Source organism: Aulonocara sp. 'chitande type north' Nkhata Bay, linkage group LG7, assembly GCF_057382095.1.
Source record: "Aulonocara sp. 'chitande type north' Nkhata Bay isolate Kocher_YH1m ecotype deep benthic linkage group LG7, A_spYH_male_GT1.1, whole genome shotgun sequence".
Classification (NCBI taxonomy): domain Eukaryota; kingdom Metazoa; phylum Chordata; class Actinopteri; order Cichliformes; family Cichlidae; genus Aulonocara; species Aulonocara sp. 'chitande type north' Nkhata Bay.
Genome location: NC_141350.1, coordinates 35,435,703 through 35,462,626, shown reverse-complemented (window position 1 = coordinate 35,462,626; position 26,924 = coordinate 35,435,703). Strand labels below are relative to the sequence as shown.

Sequence of the window (26,924 nt, the reverse complement as noted above, 5' to 3'; positions counted from 1 at the left end):
ACTTCATTAATGGGACAGGTGTGGTCGCTTATTACTGCAAAGGTTTCTTTCAACCCAATGGTTCTTAAATAAATATGAACGAGAAAAACTTTAACTTTTTGTCTTTGGGAAAATCTTCCATGTATTGGAAAATAAAAATTAGTAAAGAAATCAATCTGCGACAGATCAGGAGTGTTTGAAATTCTTAGAAGACAGGTTAATTTACAATATGTGGTTATAAAACACGGCGCTTTTTGATTACCTCTGCTCACAATGCATGTCTGCTGCCTGCAAATGCTCACATCTATTAAACATCTGACTCATAGACAGAAACATATATTTCTGTACAGCTGAAATTATTATTATTGGCAGACTTGATTTTGCATTCATATTTGATTGAAGTTTGAGTGAAACTGTTTAATTAAAAATATGCACAAACTTCTGATTTGTTGATTGCTTAAATGGATTTAATGTAGAGGTAGTGTTAAAGCAGATAGATAGGTAAGTAAGATAGTTAAGAATTGAAAGGAAATTAATACCTAGCAATACTGAAAACTGGACTGTTTTCCTAACTTGACATTTGCAAGGCACCTGTATGGGTGTGCCATAAAGTTGCACAGTTGCACTCAAGGAAAAAAAGGTTTCCCTTATAACAGAGTAACACTTATGTTCTAAAAAGCTGAAATGAAATAATAAAATGAAATCAAGTCCTTCGGATTTTGCCAAATCCCACTGAAAATACAAAAAAGTATTTTTTAAAAAAAGGTCAGACCACACCTTGTTGTAAAGCTTATCCAGATGGTGTGCAAGCAAACCCACATCTCCTATCAGAGATTTTAGATTTCATTAGGCTTGCTGTCAATATATTCAGACATATCAGCTGCAATCTTTAGATTGCTAACTCAGATGCATTGGCGAGCTTCAGTGGAGACTAGCGTGCTGACAGACGGGATCCATTGGTTTGGAAATCACACCCTCTCAAAGTTTGTGCCCGATCAAGCACAATCACTGTGATAGTTCCAGTTTACAGCTGACAGAGTTTAAACGTGTGTGTATTGGTAACATTTACGTAAGAACCATTGCAATTTGATTTACCATCAGTCATTGCTTCAGATTTATCTGCTTTGTGTTTGTACTGTTTCTGTACCTATTTATCTTTACACAGACTGATGGTCATCATTCCACACTGTAATCTGATCTGTGGTACTTGGAACACACTGAGCAAAGGTATGCCATTCAAATATCTAATTTGCCTTTCAAATTTCTACTGCTTTTTTCTGTATATTTTGCTTTTTAAGGAATCAGAATTTCTTGCAATTTTTTAAAGTAGTCTTTAAAATTTTGAATTTGATTTTTTTGTTAACGGCAGGTCCCATTCCTTCAGTTAAACCTATAAAAAATGCCAAAGATAACAAAGATCGCAAGGCATAAAATGGTATTTTGTACCAGCTAGGTGATTTCTAAAGAGCTATTAGCTGAAAATGTAGGCTATGCTGTTATTTGAGGAAACAGGACAAGTGAAGTACAAGAGAACTATCTATAGCAGATGAACATTATCTAAAAGTCATGTCATAGAAATAGAAAAATAATCCAGCTCCAGATCTGAGAGATAAATCTGGCCCTTCAGCTAATGCATCTACTGTTCACTGAAGCATGATCAGTAAAAGGTCTCAGTGGAAGTGTGGCTGTTAAGAAACACACTTAAGGAAGTGAAAGAGAAACAAAAAAGTCTGAGGTATGCCAAATTACACAAGAACTGGACTGTGAATCAGCACCAACAGGTCAGATGGAGTGATCAATCCAAATTTTAAAATTGTGGTTCAAACCATCGTCCGTATGTACAGAGAGGATCGGGAGAGAGGTAAACAGTGTGTCTACAGCCATCTGTAAAACATGTTGGAGGCTTGATCATGGTTTGTCATTTCAGCCAGTGGTTTTGGGATCTTGTCAAAATTGATGGAATTATGAAGGCTGAAAAGTACCACCAGATTTTGATCCACCAACAGTTCCATGTTTGCGCATGACAATCACCCCAAACACACTGCCAATGCAGTAAAAGCATACCTGGATAGAAAAACACACAGTGGAACACTATCAGTCATGGACCGGCGCTGCTTATTTGCTGTAATGCATTTTGTTGTCTCTCAAACAACATTGACTTGCTTTAGATCAGAGCCCAAATGGGGTCAGAGCAGAATTAATGATTGAGGATTGCTGTGTGACCTATTCTTAATTAATTTGCTTATCGGTCTGGTTTGGCCTTTGGGCTGCAATTACAGGATGAAGGGAGTGAGGAAGGGGGCATGTAGGACAGCTGATGTGACCACTGGGATAAACTGACTCTACAGGCACCAGCCCGAGGATGTGATGAGAGGAGGATACAGGAAATTATAGGATAAACAGAAACCCCTTTGCTTGTTTAAGCAGCAAAATCAGCAGCAGATCACTCTGAGAGAGATTAATATTTATGCCGAGGATGTGTTGCCACAGTGTGAGGTTAGCAGCAGGGGTCGACTCTGACAGTGGCTGCCTAGCTCATGTGGAGGAGCTGCAGAGCTGTGAATTATCACCTTCCTCTGTTCTGCTGAGCCCTAAAGCCCTGCTGTTATACATCTTACCCTCTTAATTCGTCCCCATGCACCCCCTCTTTGTCTTTGTGTGCGTCTCTCCCTCACACACACAAACACACAGACATACACTCTCTCTCATACATATGCAGCATATTTGAGTACAGAGCCTCCACTTTTCCTCGGATATACTGTGCATTAGCTGTTTTTAGGTTATTCTGCACTCATGCATTTGGTTTTATTTCTAACACTGCTTTATTTTCTCTACCTGTGTGCCTACAGAAAGCACCTGGTGTTCTTACAGCCAGCTCAGGGATTTCTAGTGATTCTGTAGAAGCCTGTGCTTTTATATTAAAGCAACTTTAAAGTGATACAGAACAAAATATATTGTGTGAAAACCCAGAAAGTATGTGGATACCTGAACATTGCGAGTGGGGCCCCAGGTGTGGCTGGGGACATCCACAGGAAAAAAACACAACAACAAAACAGACCACAAACCATACAAAGCAGCAAAGAGGCACGCAAAACAAAAAGTCAAAAAACTCCAAAGTACCAAACACAACATACGATGTAATGCAAGAGCTTATTCCCACAGACAATCAGACTCCCGAGGCTTGTACTAAGCAGCAGGATTTCTTCTTCTCTAGGTAACATAAATGTTAACAGGTATGAAATCCTACTGACCAATCAATTCCCCGGGAAATAGCATCGCTATTCCTAGAAGATACTTCTGTGTGCAGATAGTAGGAGGGTGTCAAGTTTTTGTTATTAGTGTCTTTGTGTCGTAGAGCCTTGGATGCACCTATATTGCTCAATTTTTTTTGCCCTGTTGGCAAAACAGATTTTCAACAATTGTATTGTTTTCTAAGCTCCTAAAGCAGAGCATCTATTTGTACTTGCTGAGCTTAGAACAAATTTGCACAAAGACTAAGCCTACATTTGAAATCTGTTGTTGTACTCTCATAGCTTTAACCACCACCGGGGCTACAGCTAAAAGAATTAAAAACTAAAACAGTCTTTTAAACATTTATAAAATGAAATCCTCGATTATAATCCATCACTTCTTCATGCCTTAATGATAGAATTGTGATACTGATGAGCCCATTAACTTGCAATACACAGTAAGCACTTTTGATGGCTTTTTTTGCATGCTTCAAATAGGGTAAGCTTTTTTAATTTAACAGCTCTTTTCCAGTCTTTCTGACTAAAACATTTGAAGCACTCACACATTCATACAGCACCTTTAATACTAAACTACTATACAGTGCTTTTATCTCACACACAGTCACACAGCTGATTTATCTGTGACAGCTCTCTTACTTTCAGTCTGTATGATGTGTTTACATTTCCCTGATATTATGGTTTTCTTTTTGCAAAATCAGCTACTCTGCTGCCAGTACACTTATCCATGCTTATGACCGGTCAGCTTATCCTGATTGCGAATATTAAGGTCAGTAAATACAGATAACAGCACGATACTGAGTATGCCTAAGTTGCTTCGTAGTACAGGGCCCTGAACCCTCTTTAAATATACACAATCATAAACTATAAATACTCACTCCCAGAAGTGTTATGTATGTGAAGTCTGTTTCCTTCTTTATATCTAAGAGAAAAACAATTTCATTCTACCACAGTCTCCTTGCTTTATGGCCCAAGGACAATAAAGTTAACTTTGACTTTAAAGGAAGGAGTTAACAGAACTGAAATTACTTGTTTTAGATAAGGATGAATCCAAATAAGGATTATTTTGAACATCAGTCATGCAAAGCTGCTGCTATAGAGTCCAAGAATAAAAAAATACCCAATTCAGCATTTACAGCCACTGAATGCATTATACACAACAAGATGCATAATCTGTCATCACAATTCTAATACTGCAAAACACTGAACATCTCAAAGAAACAACATATACAAGGTATATATATGTAAATACATTTACTGGGATCTTTGCTTCTGTTTTGGGGGTGGCTGTGGCTCAAGAGAGAGAGCAAATTGTAAGGTCTGTAGTTCAAGCCATGGCTCCTCCAACCTGCACAGTATCCTTGGGCAAGATACTGACCCTGAGTCGTGCCTGAAGCATCTGTTGGAGTTGAGTGGCTGAACATTAGGTTAAAAGTGGTTAGTAGGGCTGGGCCATATTATACCGTTGATGGTAATACCGGTACAATGTTAGGCAACGATAAGAAAATGAAATATCGCGATAGAATATGGGTAAAACGCGCATGCGCAGTGCCTTTGTTTTCATACGCACATTGCCGAAAAAGCATGGCGGCAACGGAGAATGAGAATGGGGAAAGCGGATTGTTGAGTGAAAAGGATGAACCAGAATTGGTTTTTTAAAAATGGTGCAACTTCACTGGTTTTGTGTTTGTCTGTCAGATACACAACAAAGCACATTTTTTTTGTAGAACATGCAAGCGGGCCATCGTTATTGCCGTATTTGTCGGACTAAGGTGCTCCTAAATCTGGGAGTAATCTGGGTCCTAAACTCCGTCCTATTCAGGTCCCAAAGTCAAACAACACTGCAGCATCACTGAGAGTTAGAAAACGTCTAAATTCTTTCATCTTTAATAAAACGATCAGCATTGCTGCTTTACCAGGTGTAACTATGAAGTTTAACATCCAGGCATCCATGTAAACAGAATTTGTTACATTTAATGGCATTAGAAGTTAGCAGGAAGTTAGCAGAAGTTAGCTTGCTAGTTACCTAAGCATGGGATGGGCTGTAGTTACATCCTAAGGTTTTAAAAACTGAGCTTAAATAAATAATTAGCGGTAATAAAAGCAGAGGGAGGTCAACAGTGATCACTGACTGTTTTAGGAGCTTTTTGAGATCAAATAGAAGAAAATACATAGCATTAAACATGTTAACAACACAAAAGCCATATTAAACGCTACTACTTTAGGCCCGGAAGTAGGATTTGTCGCGTCATCACTGAACAACCGGATAGAGCAGCTGTGATACAATACAGCATTAATGAATCAAAGGTACAGAAGTGGAGGAAGCAAGAAGAATGATTTGAATAAAGTTGGATTTATCTGACTGCTTTGTTTCACTTAATGTGCCTTATAATCCCGTGCACTTTATGGTCCAAAAAATATGTATTTGACTTTTTTATTTGGCACACTGCAGTTTAATGTTGCAAAGCACCTCTTTTTAACTTCAGTGGATATTATTCATGGTTATGCTCAGGATATGTCAGCCCATTTCTACTGGAAATGCCTTTTGGTTAAACTTTCAGCAAGGAATTTGCATTTGCACCGTTAAATGTTTATATAGCTTTAATGCATATAAAAATACAGCTGCTTGTTTAAGTGACAATAAATGGATGGGTTGTTTTTTTTGCGCTAGTGCTGAGGCAAGAAAAAAAAAGCTGTAGTATGAATTACAGATTTTTATTGGTTATTCATCATTTTATCTATGTTGCGATCTAAGAGTGGTTATAAAACTTACATTTTTGGAATCCTCTACAGTAGGGGTGCTGAAATTCAGCCTTGCTTTCAGAGGGGACAAATCCACAATGTTTTTGATGCAGTAGTATTCATTTGCTCACAATCTTATGTGACAAATGGCATATTCAGCGAGGATTATAGAGACCATTTGTAGACCAGTCAAGCTCTTTGGTAATAAACTTATTAAAGAAGGAATGAGCACTCTGAACTTCTGCCTGTGTAACTGTGCACATAACATCATAAAACATCCACAAATCTGTAAATTTAGGAAGCTGATTGCAAAAAGTAGGGACTAGCAGGGGAGGAAAAGCAAACACAAAACTCAAACAAGCAAGGAAATGATATACAGTACAAAAATCCACTGGTACACACAGCTGTGTAAAGGTATGCACATTGAAATGCACACGAACAGAATACTTTGATCTAGAGAATCAAAAGGAACCACGACCATCATGACAACATGTATTTCACCAAGGACAGGCTCTACGACAAGGCTTTCAAATGAATGCACAGTATGTTTCAAACAGCATGATACAAGACCAGTGATATCACACTGCTGACACTTTAATAACAGTATCAGACAGTATTACTATCAAAGCGCTTCAGTGACCATGAGGAGTATATACATCATAAAGGAACGGTATAAACTGCTGGTTTCCAGATACTGACAGCGCCATGTATGAATAGACAACCATCTAAGCATCAGGTTGCTGCTGTATATAAACATATTTATTGCTATGCGGCGGTAAGAGCCCAGAGACTCCCAGGGCTCACTATGCTGTCACTCTATGCATTAGGACGAAATGCCTTCATAATGAATGTATGCCTGTTTTGTTTTCCCTTCCTGGCACGGTGGTGAGTTGTAGCAGCTCACACTGTCGTTTTTATTTATTTATTGTTGTGATAGCTTTAACACCTGTTAAAGTTGATTTTTTAAATTTGTGATTCAAGGAACAGTGAAATGGCTACTTTTTATTTTGCAGGGCTTGTAAAGTCAGGTTTTACAAGTCTATTGGTTTTTCTTTGCACTTTGGCCACCTGAGAACCTTCACCAGCTGATTATTTCCATTCCTCAGAGCGAGGCTTGAGGGGCCACAGAGGAAACGATGGGGTTTTAGCGCTGTTCTATGATCATTATGGGGCATGTGAGGTGTTTGGACAATAATATGGAAGATCTCGCTGACCTGACTAAACCCTAGAATGAGCACTGTGAATGATGTGCTTCATGGACCATTGCAGCATGGCAGTGAGATCACATTCACACGGACAATCTGAGCGGCAAGAGGAAATGTGAAAGGACTGGACCACGTGTGACTGAAAAGTGGTGCAATTCCAAATATGTTACTGTGAATAAATGTTCTTGTGGTCTGAATATTGACCTGATAATTGCTGGTATAGGTCTGTATTACTCGCAGAGGGATTTCATTATTGCTTTTGCTGTTTGGATTTCTCAATCAGGTGACACTGAGGTCATCCAAATGACTGTGGCTGTGGTTAATAAACAGATCCACTTACTGGACATGCAGCTGAACACTTTCTCTAACATCTGTCTAAGCTCTGCTGCCACAGGCACATACACAGAAAACCTGCATTTATTCTTGACTAACGCTACTTATTAAACAATATTAGATTTTGATTTATTGAACTCTTTGCTTTTTTGTATCATACGTATCATTTAGATTTCTTCAAACTGAATATGGTAAATATTATGTTGCAAAATTGCTCTTTCCATAAATAAATAATGTTGGTTGGCTTGGATAATGCAGGTTTAAGGAACTTATGCACTCGCTTTACATTTCACAGATGATACATCCACCTTTTTTGTACAGTTAATAAATCTAATTTAAGCTACAAACACTTCCATGCACAAGTCTGACAAAGCAAGGCCTCCACTGCGTTCTGTCACTAGGACAATGTAATAACTCCTTGCAGACAAGAACCAAAACTGTGCTGTGTCTAATATTGCACCATGTGTGAATTATATGTTGCCCACTAAGCTGTCATTAAAATAGCACTTTAAAGTCCTTCTGCGGAGAATATGCCCTTTGCAGTCAGATTATAAATATCTCTTTAAAAGGAAAAATTATGACTTGTTGCTCTTTCTAAAGTCCAGGGGTGTAGGGGCATTGTTAATATTAATTGTCTTTGTCAAATGAGCTGAATACTGTCTGATTTTATTACTTGTGCCTACTGCCCTGCTGTGGTTCAGATGAAAATCAAAGGCTCCATTGACGTCACAAGCAAGAGGGCACTGTTTTAAATTTGTAGCTGAAAACCAAACAAATTCGATCAATAACAGATCAAAATACAAAGCTTTGGGTTTTGTATTTGTATAAGTCCGTCTTTGCTTCAAAATTACCTTAAAACCATGCCAATTATTACTAATTTTTAATTGAATTAAATTATTATTATATATATATATTTTTTTTACAAATATGGATTGGAACAAGATTAGGCTATATTTGTGAGGAACAGGTTAAAGCAGGTAAAAGTGCAGAAAAATGATTCTCTTTCAAAAAAAAAGTAGGGCTGATATTTAAAATGGAAATAAAAGAAGTGATTTGTAAATCTCATAGACCCATATTTTATTCACAACACAGAGTTAGGACAGGTACAAGTTTACCATCTGTTCTTCTTTTAACAACATCTTGTAAATGACTGGAAACTTATTTTTAATTTCAGGATGCACAAACTGTTTAATGCAGGAAAAGTCTGGAGTGTAGAGTCCGCGCCAGTACAGCATCTGGACTCTTCTACTTTGAAGCCGTACTCTTATAATAGATGTACTTGCAGCTAAGGAAGGCCTTACCGAAATAAAGAACCGACAAGCTTTGCCCCCTGAAGATGGCGGTGTTTCTCATGTTCACATATGGTTTTAACCTGCATTTGTGGACGGCACAGTGAGCTGTGTTACAGACAGCAGCCTCTGGAAGTGTTCTGAGCCCATGCAGTGATTTCCATGACAGAATCACAGCTGTTTTTAATTCAGCGTTGCCTTAAGACCCAAATCACAGGCAACCAATAATGTCACTTGCGTACAGAGATTTCTCCAAATTCTTGGAACCTTCAGATAACATTATGTACTGTAGATGATGAGAGTTTTTTAGTGTTGAGGAACAATTTGTAGATGCAGTGTTAATCCACTGGTGAACCTCTGCTCATCTTTAATTCTGAGAGATTTAGCTTCTTTAAGATGCTCTTTTTACACACAGCTATGTTATTTAATGACCTTAATTATTTGCAAAGTTCCTCCACCCACTTCCTTTTAGCACTACTTCTTTTTTAACTTTTGTTGTCCTGTCTCAACATTTTTGAGACATTTAGCTGACATCAAATTCAAAATGAGGTAATATTTTTCAAGACATATTAAAATGTCTCAGTGTAAATAGTTCACATTTTTCTATGTCCTATTGGGGATAAAATATGGGCTTTTGAAATTTGGAAATCATAGCATTCTGTTTTTATTTACAGTTTACAAAACCTATTTTTTGAAATAGGGGTATACTTATAAGCTTTAAAACCTGTGCTAGTGATTGATGAAGTCTACTGCTATATAAATGTCTGCACATTTGAACACCTTGCGAGAAATTTTTTAAACACATTTTCATCAAATTTCTTCCTCTTGTAGTATATGTTCTTGGCATTGATGCATAGGCACCGAGTGAGGAGATGTGATAACTTGTATAAAGCACGGGTGTTCTGCCAGTTAAATTCACAACGACACCAGTTATAAAACTGCAACATCAAAAGCTCAAATCCCCCCTGAGACTTGGACTTTTATCCTGTTACCTCAAATTTACAGTGAACTGCAAAATGAATCTGAAAAGCCAAACAAAAAACCTAAAAGGTGTCTTTCAACAGAAACGCGATTGGCAACATACATGAAATTCTCAAGAAGCAGTTAAAAAATGCTTATGTATTTTGTGCAGGGAAACCGTATTTCCAGCAATGTCCTGCAACATTATATTTAGCACATTAATGGTGTCATCTAGTTGAGTCGCAGTCCCACCTCCACAGTTCATGTATGCAACCAATTCTGGGAGTTTTTCATCAGATGCCAATATTTCTCTGCAGACACTGGATAGCAGAGTGGATAGGATGGCAAGTGTCCTGTAAATTCTTGGAGAAGATGAAAGAAACTAAGTGGTCATAAATTCTCCTGGCTGAGTCCGCTGAAAGAGCCAGAATGGCTTTCCACACATGACAAACACACAGAGCTTGTAATGCAGGGGTAGAATACACATAACAATAATTGTAGAAATGTATGGCGCTGAAATGGCAATGCTTTTACTCCAACAACTAATGACGTGCGATAATATTAATAAAGTTACTGGTAGACAAACGTCAGGTTACTCTCCTCTAATTTACAAAGGTGGGGGAAGTATAACACTGGTAAAGTCAGAACATGAGTCTGAACAATTTCAAAGTGTGTATGATAATCAATAAATCAGGCAAATAAATAAATAAAGACATCATGCTCATGTGAAGAATACAGATCTATTTAGAAATCTATAAATAGCCTACCCGATATTAAATTGATGATTACTGTTTAATCAATCAAACAGAGAGTAGGGAGAATGTTTTTTATTAGTATTATCTTGGAACATGTATTCTTTGAAAAAAACAACTTCTACTATGTACTTTAGCATAATTATGTAACCCTAATGAATAATATTTTATTGAACGTGAAACTGGATAAACGGGGGGCGTGGCTGGAGCCAGCTGCCACAGGGCAGGCGGGTGGGCGGGGGTCACCCTGGGCAGAGGGATAACAATGAAAGACAGACAAACATTCACACTCACATTCACACCTACAGACACCACCACAGAACGCGATGTGAGGTGCTGCTGACTGCTAAATTCAGCAAATGGCCCAAAATTTGAGCTGTGCTGCCCACTGCGCTCTATACTCTCATTTTTTTGATCTTTATACTTAGTCTATGTGCTCACTCCCTGTCAGCCTTTGTTACTACTGGTCACACAAATGTACATCACAACACGGTTGTTGCATTCATGAGTGCTCCCTGGACAGTGTGCTGCTCTTAGCTCAACATAGCACGAAACTGTTCATGCGTGGCAGAGGCCACTGGAAAAATGGGGTTTCAAAAAAGCAGAGGTGCCATTTATGAAGGGCCATTTACGTTTTTTTACTGTGTCACTGTTTTGCGGTCCCTCTTCATGACCCTTTAAAGAAGAGCAGATGCTCTGCGGGAAGCTAAGCAGTGAAGCTAAGCTAATTTCTCTTGATTTGATCGATGCTGGTGGACCTGAAAATCCTTTGCAATAGATGCAGGTCAGATCTGACACAGAGCAGCTCAAATGTTTTAAAATACTTTCATCTTTGACAGAATCCATTTAATGCAAATCAATTTAAAATTGAGATAGTGTTTATTTATTTATTTTTTACTGTTTGTTTAATGTCAAGAGGGAACACACGTGGCCTAAACAGTATGTAAAGTCAAATTTATTTATATAGCACATTTAAAACAAAAACTGTTGACCAAGGTGCTGAACATTTAAGATCATCAAGGGTTAAACTTAGCCATAGAGATGATAGCACTGACAGTAAAACCAATTTTGCTATCTTGGCAGATTATAGCCATTAGCATACAGCGGGATTACTGCGACGTTATTTCTATGAATAATCATACCTGCATATTTAACCTTTTATCTCTGAGCTCCTGATCAGTGAGCACAACCCTTTAGTTTGCATGGCACAAGTTAGCTTTCTTTCCAAAATGGAAACTCTGACACAGTACATAGAAGACATTGCTGTGCAAAACAATGTCTATAACTTACTTTTGGGATCATGTCTGGAGGAAATGTCTTTTATTCTCAAAATACCCCTTGCCTATCTTCCCTGCCTTGGCTCTTTCTTACACAGGAGCTTCATGGCCTCCCTGCTCTGTCAGGAGACTGTCCATCAGAGCTTCCATAATGAAAAGTGAGCTCTCCCTCTCACCCTCTTTCTCTGCAGTCAGCTGCTGTCTCTTCCAGCTTCCCTTTTGTTTCTACAGTCCAGCAAACTTTACTCTTGCTTTGCAATGTCACGGTCAAAGTCAGCAATAAGGACAGCACAAGTGCATTTTATGGTGAGTGAATGAAAATTTAATGTGTTGGGTTTACCACATTATCTGGGTTGATTTAATGTTTTAATAGTGAGTAAATTGTATTAACATGTGTATTAACATGCGAGTGTAAGACTGAAACATGGATCCTTGTAAACAATGTATTACGTAAAATCCCCAAGTGGCCTTATTAGCCCAAATCTGAACTGTACGTGCAGAAAATCTAAAATATGCACAAAATATATACTTAATTTAAAATGACTGCAGTAGTGTCTCCCCAGCTCCTGACAAGACCAATCAAAGTATCTGAAAGTTTTCAACACCAGCTCTGCAGCACATCTAGACTTAATGCCTCTTCTTATTCACACATTTCCAAATTAATTGTCAGTGTAATGTCCCATGACTGGTGAGACTTTTAATGATGGAGTTAGCCTTTAAAACTGAATAGCACAAAGTCTTACAAAGGTTATTAGCAAGCGACATGACTTTAGCAGGACAAATCAGGACAGGATCAACAACAGCAAGTAGCTTCTTTTTTTTTCACCAATGGACTGATGGAATGACAAATGTCTGCAAATTCAGAGTCAACAGTGAAGAAGTGCTCGACATAGTGAGTAGATTCAGAAAAAAAAAAATCACAGAAAAATGTGATCCTCATCTTTTTTGTTTGCTGACTAAATGCAAATGTAATTAATTAATGAACTATATACTGTAGTAATTGTTGTTATTGCTTTAGCAGTGCTTGGGTCGATTTATTGTAAACTATTACCTTTAAACTACAATTAAAATATTTATCTAAGAGACTAAAGGTGAGAATTTACAGGCATAACTTATTCATTCACAACCAGTAACTGAATCAGAATAATATACTATGGTATGCTATGATATTATAGCTTGATACTGGCCTAAAATAGATACATCAGTATCAGTCTGCGTATATGCTTTTCATCCCAGGGTGTAATATTATGCTCTTTTCTCATCAGTACTGTACCCGTATTTGCTGCAGCAAGATAAAAGTCCTCTTTAGAGTCTCTATCAAGGGGTTCGATGGGTGGTGATGTTATAAGTCATGTTTGTCAACAAGAAGTGCCACAAATTGGTGAAGACAAGATCTAAATGTAAGAAGTGTAGGTGGTAACCAATCAATAAAGCAAGCATTTGGTTGCTGATTAGAGAATAAAAAAAAAAAACCACACAAATGGAGGGCAGCAGACAAGAAGAGAGGCAAGACTGTGCGTATACATTCACGCAGGACAGACTCGGCACACGTGAATGCAATGAGACTGGGGCCAATAATCACACAGGAGGGAATACAGAGACAAGCACAGACATTCAAGGAATTGGGATAAGATAAAGCGAGAAAGTCCAGGGATAGGTAACAACACATGGAAATGTAAGTACTAAGGCCTTAGTTGCAGCAACCTGCAAGAGAAAAATGTGTATTCTTCAGGTGGTCAGTAAGTTGTTGCTGGAGGTCTGTGATAACTGGTTGCAAGGCGTTATATGATGCTCCACCAAAAATGTCCTTGTGATTCCTTTGGATCTGCTTGATAAGTTACAGTGAAAGTGTAAAAAATTGCAAAACAAACCATAATGTTAAATGTTCTCCTGCAAAGTAAAAGTTGTGCCTTACCACCCCAACAAACACAATTCAAAAGGCACATCTTTAACTGTGACAGCAAATGTTTTCCATTTCTCGTAGCTTCTAATTGTGAGTAAATGGCCAGTGTTTGCAGACAACCCATGTTTTCATGCAAACTGCAGGCAAACACAGAAATGTTCTGGCAAGTAAAGCAATCAAAAGTAGACTTTTGGTATAGCACCCTCTTTGTGACCAGTTTCACCTGGCAACAACCAGCAGCCTCCAGCAATCACTCTACATCCAGTTAGGGAATCCAAATATTTTTCCTAGCTACCAGAGGTTGCCAAGGACTCGCCAACTGGCCTGTGGGCCTGTGTGACTGAGGTCTAAAATTAAACAGGAAGTAGAAACAAAGTATGACACAGACAAACCAGATGGAGACAAAGACAAGAGAAACATTGGACACATTTACAAAAATCTAACATCAGAAATACAAGAATGAAACAAAACTAATAAATCAAATAAATATGAATATCAAAAAAAAGCCCAAACTCCACAAAACTTTACAAGAGTCCAGGACATACAGGGAGTGCAGAATTATTAGGCAAGTTGTATTTTTGAGGAATAATTTTATTATTGAACAACAACCATGTTCTCAATGAACCCAAAAAACTCATTAATATCAAAGCTGAATGTTTATGGAAGTAGTTTTTAGTTTGTTTTTAGTTTTAGCTATTTTAGGGGGATATCTGTGTGTGCAGGTGACTATTACTGTGCATAATTATTAGGCAACTTAACAAAAAACAAATATATACCCATTTAAATTATTTATTTTTACCAGTGAAACCAATATAACATCTCCACATTCACAAATATACATTTCTGACATTCAAAAACAAAACAAAAACAAATCAGCGACCAATATAGCCACCTTTCTTTGCAAGGACACTCAAAAGCCTGCCATCCATGGATTCTGTCAGTGTTTTGATCTGTTCACCATCAACATTGCGTGCAGCAGCAACCACAGCCTCCCAGACACTGTTCAGAGAGGTGTACTGTTTTCCCTCCTTGTAAATCTCACATTTGATGATGGACCACAGGTTCTCAATGGGGTTCAGATCAGGTGAACAAGGAGGCCATGTCATTAGTTTTTCTTCTTTTATACCCTTTCTTGCCAGCCACGCTGTGGAGTACTTGGACGCGTGTGATGGAGCATTGTCCTGCATGAAAATCATGTTTTTCTTGAAGGATGCAGACTTCTTCCTGTACCACTGCTTGAAGAAGGTGTCTTCCAGAAACTGGCAGTAGGACTGGGAGTTGAGCTTGACTCCATCCTCAACCCGAAAAGGCCCCACAAGCTCATCTTTGATGATACCAGCCCAAACCAGTACTCCACCTCCACCTTGCTGGCGTCTGAGTGGGACTGGAGCTCTCTGCCCTTTACCAATCCAGCCACGGGCCCATCCATCTGGCCCATCAAGACTCACTCTCATTTCATCAGTCCATAAAACCTTAGAAAAACCAGTCTTGAGATATTTCTTGGCCCAGTCTTGACGTTTCAGCTTGTGTGTCTTGTTCAGTGGTGGTCGTCTTTCAGCCTTTCTTACCTTGGCCATGTCTCTGAGTATTGCACACCTTGTGCTTTTGGGCACTCCAGTGATGTTGCAGCTCTGAAATATGGCCAAACTGGTGGCAAGTGGCATCTTGGCAGCTGCATGCTTGACTTTTCTCAGTTCATGGGCAGTTATTTTGCGCCTTGGTTTTTCCACACGCTTCTTGCGACCCTGTTGACTATTTTGAATGAAACGCTTGATTGTTCGATGATCACGCTTCAGAAGCTTTGCAATTTTGAGATTGCTGCATCCCTCTGCAAGAGATCTCACTATTTTTGACTTTTCTGAGCCTGTCAAGTCCTTCTTTTGACCCATTTTGCCAAAGGAAAGGACATTGCCTAATAATTATGCACACCTGATATAGGGTGTTGATGTCATTAGACCACACCCCTTCTCATTACAGAGATGCACATCACCTAATATGCTTAATTGGTAGTAGGCTTTCGAGCCTATACAGCTTGGAGTAAGACAACATGCATGAAGAGGATGATGTGGACAAAATACTCATTTGCCTAATAATTCTGCACTCCCTGTATGGTAAGGAGGTTGTAATTTGTGCTGTTTTGGGACCTCTGTGCTTGTTGATTTTCTTGGTTTTCACCTAATTTTATTGATTTATTTCTTCATCTAATTTTCCATTACTGGTTTGGTTTAGGCACTAAAAACAGGTTAGGTTTAAGAGAAATGCATAACATCTTCCATATAATTCCATGAGGACAGCCACAGAAATAAATTATACCACCTATGAAATACTAGACGCACACAAACATATATAGCTTCTGTGTACAGCTTCCAGTGCATGCACATAGAAAGAGCACATTACTTGTCTTACCTTTCCTGATGCAGAAGCTCCTTGATCCACAGAAAAGCTGCAGAGAAACAAACAAAGAGAAGAAACAAATCACTGAGTCTTAGTGACCATGCAAAAATTAAACAAATGCACTTGTCCTTCCTTGCAGAAATATTTATTCTTTAACTGACAAATATGAGGCATTAATAATCAGCCAATTAATGCAGCACTTCCACCACATATTTCTAAAGTATGCCTACGTATTATCTATAGATACACTAACAAACACTACATTAACACACATTAGTAGATGTTGCAGGCACACTGCAGCAAATGTGTACACACCCTTCTCCAATGAGTGTAAAGCTTATGTGTCTCGTGTGACACAAAGTATTGCCATGCTTTCAAATGTTTGGCCAGATCCTATAGATGTCCTAAATATGTCCTCACAGTTCTGACTTCTGACGGTGACACATTAACCTAAACATCAGACTACTTCTGCAGGAATAAAAACAAACTGTGCAAAGCAAGCTATGATGAGTGACATGGCCAAATATCAAAGAATGGTTAATGTAGTGACAGATAAATGTGTATTAGCCGCTTTATTTCCTTTATGACGCAAACTTGATCCAATTTTCCAGACTGAAAATACCTTTTGACAGTATTGACTGATAGGAATAAATAGATGTGAAAGCAAAGTTAAAGTGGCAAGCAATGCCGATGTTCAAGTACGATGAGTGCACACACAAGAGATCCTCATAATGGGCTCTTCTGCATTAAAGGAGCAAACTTTGAGCCTGTCTAAACAGCTAATAGCAACTCAGTTTCTCCAGCTCAAGTACTTCCTCTCTCAAATACAAATATATTTGGAGCTTTGAATTGAAAGGGGGATTTGATATCTTGAAAGGCCACTTTTTTTTTTAATATAGTTTTGAAAATATCTTTCAGTTATCACAGGCTGATAAATGCACACTACTGGAGATTTGAAGTCTTTGTCATGGCTTAGAGATGTGGCAGAAACAGCTGTGCAGTAAGACATTTCACTAGGAAATGTAAAGACGTGCTTGTCTTCAGGCCAAGCTTTCCAGTAAATATAAAGCACACACTAAAATTCATTTTGGGGGGGGGGAAGAAAAACACCCACACTCTCTCTTCAAGGACATGAAAAGAGGGATTTTCAAACATGTGTCATTTTCTCAGCACCACGTCTCTACTAGAGTGAAATGACTCGAGTCTTTACATTCTGAAGTGCCGGCAATGTAAAAGGCTCTAAATCCACAAGTAAACGTGACAACTCAGCACTGCCTTCAGGAGCAGGAATAAAAAACAGAATATAAAATTAAACTGGAAACACTGCAGTGCAACCGCTCAGTGACACACAGACACACAGTGTGTAGAGCTTGTTTAGGGATTTCAATTCAATAAGACCAGTGGACTTCTGAGACCAGTTTAGCCATTTATTCTTTCTTCTTTAAGTTTTTTTCCCTGTGTTTTCTCTTTGGCTGCTCTCTTTGTAATGCCAGATATGTGTCATGTGCAGTGGTTCTTAAACTTTTCCTCCATGTACCACTTCACAAGTCGAAAAAAGTTAGCGCCCAACACGCTACAATTTTTGGCAATCAGTAAAAATAATCATGGATCCAAGCTAAATGTAAAGTGAAACATATTGCAGCACTGTTGTATCAGATCCCTGGTTTGATAAGATCCTCATGGAGTTGCATCAGGAATGGGATTCTCGTGTGCAAATCTGCCAAATTAAACATGTGGGGCTTCCTGCTGGGGTGATGACAATAGAAGAAGCTTCTACTATATTATCAGCAAGAAGGGGGAAAAACAATCAGTCTCATTTTATCTATAAAAATTATGGTGATGAAAGGGAAAACTCATCAGGGAAGCATATAAGCTAAAATGATCACTATCAACTATTAATTTAATTATAAATGTAAATGATGCATGGAATGATCAACATTTACTGGATTCCTGTTTATTATCCCTGCTTGAGCATAATCCATATTCATAAAAATGTAAGAAAAGTGAAACTGAATTAAAAACCTTGATGGAAATTCACCTATGGAATTTATGGAAATACATGCAACCAATATGCTGAAGAGATGAGTGAAGAGAGGGAAAAACATCTTTAGTATTTGAGTTTTTAGTATTTTTCCCTGCCTCGTGGTGCATGTCCCACCTTCTTCTTTTGATGTTATTAAGACACTGTGTGAAAATTATGTAAATGCACTCATTGCATTTATGTAGATTTATTAAAATGAGAAAAGTCTGTTTAAGTCAAACCAAAATGACATGTAGTTTCAGCTATGTCTTAATGGTTTCACAGAGAGATATCGTACAGAAACCAGTGAACACAAAGTATAAACATCTACCTCACAGCTGAGCTGCAAGAACCCACATAATAACCATGAAGAGACGTCTCAGATGGGAGGAATGAGCAGATATTCATTGTGAATGTAAACAGATTTTTGTTTAGCCCTTGGTGAATCAGAGCACTTTCAAGTTCTGGGTTGTTGGGTCGATGTGTTGTGTGCTACGGAGTTGATGAGAAAAATCAGTCTGGCATTTACATCAGATTTTAATTTGGTTGTTGGGGAGCACATTAATTCCAGGTTGTGAGCTGCAGATGAGTTGTTCAGGTGTGGCATTTAGAGAGGAGCTCCACACTGGAGGGGGTGGGAGTCCCGCCAGAAGTCAGACGTCTGAATACATTAAATGCTTAAAGACGCTAAAATTCATCAGAGACCAACAGGATGTTTTCTCTGCACTTCATCATGTTCTCTTTCTTTTCTGAGCTGTAGGTGTCTCAGGTTTCAAGTTGTTCCTTGTGTCTGTTTTCATCACTGAATGTAGAATAGTTTGAATATTTACTATTGTTATTATTAATAGTAGTAGCAAGAAATGAGAAACTCAGTGCGTCATTTAGCTCAAGTTCTTTTGATTTACTACTACTATTAATAGTAGTAGCAGTATTTTTTTTTGTTAAAAGTTTCTGTTGTGTTGATAATTATAGATTTTCAGTTTCTCTTTGGTACCTGCACTAAGGTAGATTTAGTGAATCCCAGGCCAATCAATCTAATGACACTGTGTTTTTCCACAGGCCAGTGTTAACACTAAAACCCTAAAACATAACAATTATCAGTTCATTATTTATGATCACGTTTTTCATTAAATCAAATCTTCTATAGCAGATTCCCTGGTGAAATCTAGTGTATAATGCATACACTAAAATGCTAAATGCTAAACCTTCTGTGACACGTGCATCAAAGGTACTTCATGTAAACCTCTGAAGCTAATAAAAAAATATTAATGTGGCTGAGTAATATTCAGTGTTTTGCATGCAGTGTTGAGAACAAGTAATAAACCCTCATTTAGTCATTTAAAAACACATTATGAAACACGGAGCATCACAGCAGCAACCACTAAGCCATTGATCCGTGAACTGCTACTACTCTCCTTTAGCACTGACTCACAGCACGAACTACACTTCAGCTGAATGACTGCTCACCGCGGAAAGTAAGTCTACTCCGAGGAGAAGATATTGTAAGAGGATTGATATCACTCTCATGTCTGAATGTTTAATAGCGGATATAAATATGGGACAGATAACTCAAGCAAAAAGACTGTCAATACAGTGAGCCTCGTCATCAGGCAGCCCCGGATGGACTCCAGGCTGTGTTGGCTTTCATGCTCTGGTTTTTGCACAAATCAAACAAATGACACACAAACTGGTATGTTGTGTCATACTGTTTGTATGACACACAAACACAGTTGATGTTTGGACTGGTTTCTTTAAATCAAAACAAGGTGGTCACTTATATGTTGATTAATTTATATTTGGTCTGTTTAGAGACCTCGCCACCCTTCATACATAGAAAGTCAGGAAGATCAGCACAGGAAGGGAAGGGAGCAGGAGATTGATGAATTGGTACACTGTCTGCATCACTGCAGACAGTGTACCAGCCTGCTGTGGTGAAGAGGAAGCTGAGATTGAAAGAGGAGCTGTCGATTAACCGGTCAGTCTACGTTCCCACTGTCATGTATGATCACGAGCTGTGAATAGTGACTGAAAGAATGAGATTCCAGATACAAGGAGCTTCAAAGGGTAGCCTGGCTCTTCCTTAGACATACGTTAAGGTCATTTTGGTGGGTGCTACTCCTCCACTTTGCAGGAGGGAGCCCTTTGAGGTGGTTCGTGCATTTAACTGCTAGGCCTCCTGAATGCCCCTTATATGAGGTGTTGGGACATAACCAACTGGAAGGAAACCCCAAGGCACACCCAAGAAAGGCTGAAAGGACTACAGTATGTTTTTTGGCTGGTTTGGGAACACCCCAGTGTCTTCAAAAGATATGAAGGAGGTGGCTGGAGAAAGAGGCCTGGGAATCTCTGCTTAGACTATGGCCCCTGCAACCCAGATTAGCAGCAGAAAATGGATGAATCGATGAGATTTGCCATATCAGTGCAAAAATGGGTATCAGCCAGGGTATTAGCTAAGCAGCTTCTTCTGTTGAGATTGGCTTTTATCAACTGATACATGGGAACTGCAGGCTAAGCTTAACTCTGTGCCTGGCTTAAAGTAATGGCTCAGTTTAACTTTGTCATAACAAGAGTGAGATCTAGAAAAGAATCTCAGAAACATGCTGGCATCCAGGACTACTATGAGGAGTCATTTTTGGCCAGAATATGTTCTTTAATATGTATACTAAACAAACAGCTCGGACCAACAAAACTACAGTGGCTTGCAAAAGTATTCGGCCCCTTTGAACTTTTCCACATTTTGTCACATTACAGCCACAAACATGAATCAATTTTATTGGAATTCCACGTGAAAGACCAACACAAAGTGGTGTACACGTGAGAAGTGGAACGAAATTCATACATGATTCCAAACATGTTTTACAAATAAATAACTGCAAAGTAGGGTGTGCGTAATTATTCAGCCCCTTTGGTCTGAGTGCAGTCAGTTGCCCATAGACATTGCCTGATGAGTGCTAATGACTAAATAGAGTGCACCTGTGTGTAATCTAGTGTCAGTACAAATACAGCTGCTCTGTGACGGCCTCAGAGGTTGTCTAATGCTGAGCTTACACTGTGTGATTTTTGGCCCATTTTGAGATGATTTTTGAGTTGTGCGACCGTTTTGGCGATCGGCCCGATTTTGGCCTTCATCGTGCATCGAGAAGCGATTAACATCTCACGACCAGCTCCCGATCATCAATCGCTTGGTCGTGAGGCTGTCACCGCAGCTTCTCACACTGCGCACGTGCAAACACAAATGTCAGCGAAAAAGACGACGCAGCACGGCAGTGTAGCGTGTGATCTGGACACAAGCGATGGAGGCACAACTTGTAGAACTTTGGAAAGCTCATCCGAGCCTTTTCGATGTGGCATCACAAAATTATCACGACCACAACAACCGTGAAAATAGTTGGATTTACACTGCTGCTCAATCACAGCTGCCTGATCAATGTTTTTCATTAGCAATTTAGCAAAGTTGATGGTGGTGGTGTGTCTGTGTGAGTGAAAGACAGAGAGGGAGAGCGACAGAATTTCTGTTATAACCTTCATTTTATGGACGCACAGTGTGAGCACTCAGGTCGCATCAGAGCATCGGGCCATATAGTGTGAGACCTGCATCGTGACCTACGAACTTCTAATCCCTGCGAGTCAATTGTACAGTTTGAGCAGGAGCTGAATCGCGCGACTGAAAAAAATCGCACAGTGTAAGCCCAGCATAAGAGAATATTGGGAGCAGCAACACCATGAAGTCCAAAGAACACACCAGACAGGTCAGGGATAAAATTATTGAGAAATTTAAAGCAGGCTTAGGCTACAAAAAGATTTCCCAAGCCTTGAACATCCCACGGAGCACTGTTCAAGCCATCATTCAGAAATGGAAGGAGTATGGCACAACTGTAAACCTACCAAGACAAGGCCGTCCACCTAAACTCACAGGCCGAACAAGGAGAGCGCTGATCAGAAATGCAGCCAAGAGGCCCATGGTGACTCTGGACGAGCTGCAGAGATCTACAGCTCAGGTGGGGGAATCTGTCCATAGGACAACTATTAGTCTTGCACTGCACAAAGTTGGCCTTTATGGAAGAGTGGCAAGAAGAAAGCCATTGTTAACAGAAAACCATAAGAAGTCCCGTTTGCAGTTTGCAACAAGCCATGTGGGGGACACAGCAAACATGTGGAAGAAGGTGCTCTGGTCAGATGAGACCAAAATGGAACTTTTTGGTCAAAATGCAAAACGCTATGTGTGGCGGAAAACTAACACTGCACATCACTCTGAACACACCATCCCCACTGTCAAATATGGTGGTGGCAGCATCATGCTCTGGGGGTGCTTCTCTTCAGCAGGGACAGGGAAGCTGGTCAGAGTTTATGGGAAGATGGATGGAGCCAAATACAGGGCAATCTTGGAAGAAAACCTCTTGGAGTCTGCAAAAGATTTGAGAGGTTCAGCTTCCAGCAGGACAACGACCCTAAACATAAAGCCAGGGCAACAATGCAGTGGTTTAAACCAAAACATATCCACGTGTTCGAATGGCCCAGTCAAAGTCCAGATCTAAATCCAATCGAGAATCTGTGGCAAGATCTGAAAACTGCTGTTCACAAATGCTGTCCATCTAATCTGACTGAGCTGTTTTGCAAAGAAGAATGGGCAAGGATTTCAGTCTCTAGATGTGCTAAGTAGAGATGGACCGATCCGATATTACGTATCGGTCCGATAATGACCTAAATTACTGGGTCGGATATTGGAGAGAAATAAAAAATGTAATTCGATCCATTCAATATCACAAAAGCACCTCACAAAACTTGCGACATGGTGTAACCCAGCTCATAACCTTAGCACGTTGGAGCAGTATGCGTCATGTGATAGAGCGGCTGTGGCTTGCGAGACCTGTCGGCGGTCTGGTTGAGCATTTGGAGCTCACTACCAAATCGGCATTTAATCTCCGACAAAGTTATCCCAGAGAGAAGTAAAGCAAGTGTGTAAATTCACCTCTGAATGTCTGTAAAGCATTATGAGCCAGAGGGTGGGGGGTGGTTCCCTATTTTTGGGGGGTTTTTTGTTCGGAGTTGGCGACCCTATTAGTTAGGTTGCTTAATATTTCCACTAAGTACTCTTAAAATACCAGAATACGGAGGATTGAGTAGGTTTAAGTTTACTGGATTGATCAGTATTGCTGATCCATGAAATATTTTGGGTGCAGTGTATTTTTTACATACAGGTTTAACAGAATAGCTTTAGTTTTGTTTTGTTTTTTAAACTTGAGTATGAACTTATACAAAATGTAGCAAGATATTAAAAAAAAAAACCATTTTATTGATTATAAAATACGCTACATCGGATTTATATCAGTATCGGCAGATATCCAAATTTATGATATCGGTATGGGACATAAAAAAGTGGTATTGTGCCATCTCTAGTGCAAAGCTGGTAGAGACATACCCTAAAACACTGGCAGCTGTAATTGCAGCAAAAGGTGGTTCTACAAAGTATTGACTCAGGGGGCTGAATAATTACGCACACCCCACTTTACAGTTATTTATTTGTAAAAAAGGTTTGGAATCATGTATGATTTTCGTTCCACTTCTCACGTGTACACCACTTTGTATTGGTCTTTCACGTGGAATTTCAATAAAACTGATTCATGTTTGGGGCTGTAATGTGACAAAATGTGGAAAAGTTCAATACTTTTCCAAGCCACTGTAGATACAGTGATGCTGAAAAACTAGGCCATGTCTTCGGCATGAGGCTGGACTACTATTATTCCCTTTTTGTTACTTTTCTAAAAGCTCAATGAAAATCCTTCAGTTCAGGATTCAAAGAGTAAACACTTGGCAACGGTGTGAAGGAAAAACTTTCTTTTAACAGGAAGAAACCTCAACCTCAAGAAACCTGACAGATCCACGCTAATGGAGGAGCAACCATCTGCTGCGACTGGTTGAGGGTGAGGGAAGGGACATAGAACAAAAGATGCATCATAAAGGAGAGTCTGACTTTAATAATAACTACTAATTAAATGCAAACTGGTGTATAACACATAGAGAGGGAAAAGAGGTGAGTGAAGAAGACACACTTGGTTGCATCATTGGAAGCCTGCAGCAGCCTAGGCCCATTGCAGCGTAACTACAGGAGGTTTCTGGGTCACCGGATCCAGTCTTAACTGTAAGCTTTATCAAAAAGGAAAGTTTTAAGCCTAATCTGGTTGGGGCTGGTTCTGTTTTTCCCTTTTGTTTTCCCCTGTGCTTCAAGAAAACCTTGTTTTCCTGTGATATTTCAGTCATCTGGCTCTCTCTGGACCCACAAAACCATATTTGGCTTCAGAGAAGAACTACACTTTGCAAAACTTAAGCTTCCTGCATTAACCCACCTGGCTTCCTAGCTCACCTGCCTGCCTACTCTCTATCGCCATCTCGTCTCCCCATTTGTTCCTGTTGTTTCATTTAGTTACAGCCACTTCTTTATTTCTAACGCTGGTTTTCACCCTCTTTCAGATCACCCCGCTAAATCTGTACCAGTAGCGATTCATTATTTTAAGTTTTTGTTTAACTTTACATAAAATCCTTTCACTGTTTTCATTTTTTGTGAGTCTGCTCATTGGGTCCTTTTGGCTCGTTGTGATGATATTATGCCAACAGATTTTCTTAAAGTAGAATGCCTAGTAGAGCCTTGATCCTCTTCTGTGGAATGACTTCCCAATTTGGATTCCAGAAACGATTCGGTCAAAAAGGACACAACTAGGCAAAAAGTCAGCTTATAGGGAGGATAGCTTTAAGGGGAAAAGGGCTAAAATTGCTTGTTTTTGACAGTATGCGAACTGAAGGGCTGCAAATCCCAAGATGATTGAGGATTTTTTTTTAGCTGACTCATGTAAATCTACTTTACTATATTGCAAGAATAAAAATAGCTGGAATCTGGAAATGAGTATAAAAGGGCTGTTTAATATTTCATGCAGTATCAGAAAGTCATCTTTTTCAAAACCATCATATAATTTTGGGACTGTCAGGACTTACCTTGCCACGCTGCTATTGGCAGAGCTCTCTGCAATCTGTGAGCTGGCGATCCACTTGGTCTCACCCACCACCGTCCTGGTGTGCGGCAGGCGGCCTACGTCTTTCACTGTCATCATCAGATGGCGTGATGACTTCAGGACTCTGACGGCCTCATCGTGCGGGATGCTCAGGAAACTGCGGCCATTCACCTCCAAGATCTGGTCACCAACCTGAGTGGGGGGAGGGGAAGAGACAGGAGTGGCGGAGGGGACTGAGCAAGGCGTTGAGGGTGGAGCAGGCAGAGACTGTCACATGCACAGGTTGACAGGTCAAAGGTCAAAGAAAGGTAACAGTGGATGGAGGTGTTGGAGGTGTATATGAAGTATAAGGTGTGTAATGGATGAGAATTAGAAAATTAGGTTACAGGTTTCTTGTTAAAAGTTTGGGCTCTTTCAGATTGGGCGGTGAACAGAAATAATTACACAAAGATTAAAGAACTCCCTGCTCACTGACAGGTTGAGGACCAGAACTGTTCAATATGTAATTGAAAAAGTTTTCATATGTAATTTCACTTTCTATCAAAGAGCTGAGCCTGGAGGCAGCGGCAGAAGGAGAATAATGATGTCCATACTAAACACCACCTTGGATCGTACCTTCTGTCTCCTGTAATGAACTGATATATTGTAGCTTTAACCCTCCAAGGTGTGTTTTATTTCAGTGCTGGGTAAAGATGAACCTCCAGGACTGCCTCAAACAGCATCTCTTTATTTCTACAGTTATGGCATTTACATATTTACATATGTATGTGTAACAGAGTTAATAATACATATGAAAAACATGCACTTACCTGTTCTTAATTATCATTTTAAGTGTGAATTTTATCATCTTTTTTTATTGTATTTTATTTTGAAAACCCAGAAACCGGATCTCACCCTAACGTTTAGAAGCTGCTAAGGCTTCCGCTCCTCACAGCGCGCGCTTGCACTGTGAGGGTAAGTCCGGTAATGAAAGGCTCTGGCATTTTTATGGTTTCTGGTGTGAATGTTGTTACATAAGTTATATATGTCGATGTATATAGGTTCATATTGATATTAGAAAGTTTCGGTGTAACTGAAACAAAGGCGGGTTGCTGTTAAACAGTGTTTCTGCCGTATTTATGCTCTTTGGCAGTTAGTCTTGGTCAGCCCCCTAGTGGTTGCTGCGCATAGCAGGAAATGTGTTTGGATTTACCGTTTTTCTGTGCTTTTTGTGATGTTGCTTTACATTGTAGGAGCTACAATTGCCAGTACCACCAGAAGACACCTGTTGAATGTGTTTTATGTCTTCTGCAGGTATGTGAGCTTGTTAACAGCCATTTTGTCTGTAAAGCACAAGCAAGTGAAGATGTAATGCGCTATTGTTAATTTGTCCACTAGAGGGAAATGTTTAGTCGGTGGTATTTATGTTTATCCTGTTATTTTGTTTTATACGATTGTGGAATGTATTTTATTAGTCATAAGATTTCTTTTGTATACAAGCTCAGTATGACAGACTGTAAAATGGGAGAAATTATTATTTTCCACCTTTTCTTTATTAAAAAGTTAATTGTAAGTCTGTTAAGACAGCGTGCGCTTGCACTGTGAGGGAGCTACAATTGCCGGTACCACCAGAAGACACCTGTTGAATGTGTTTTATGTCTTCTGCAGAAGTAAACTGTGAAAAGCCAACCCTTCTGAGCGTCTGTGATTCTTGAAGAGCTGGAAGTGTTACATATGTACAGATGAAAACTTGCTCCCAAGGTTGGGCTACTGAATATGGGCAATGAGTACTATCTTAAAAATATACAGTTTGAATACCACTACATGAATGTAAAAAAG

The 26,924-nt window shown here is 39.4% G+C and overlaps 1 protein-coding gene across 5 annotated transcripts in view; it reads right to left on the bottom strand.

The window, feature by feature from the left end:
- whrna (whirlin a) overlaps nt 1-26,924 on the bottom strand; it is a 227,962-nt gene that overhangs the window by 38,995 nt on the left and 162,043 nt on the right. For 4 of the 5 annotated variants that reach the window (XR_015130362.1, XM_086300187.1, XM_086300188.1 and 1 more), the window contains exons 4-5: nt 25,090-25,373; nt 16,095-16,131 (exon numbers count right to left, since the gene is read on the bottom strand). Coding sequence is in view for 4 of the 5 variants with exons in the window: in XM_086300187.1 (XP_086156313.1) it covers nt 16,095-16,131; nt 25,090-25,373 (321 nt within the window). In the remaining variant the exon portion in view is untranslated. The remainder of the gene's footprint in view (nt 1-16,094; nt 16,132-25,089; nt 25,374-26,924) is intronic. The other variant, XM_086300186.1, reaches the window with a different exon arrangement.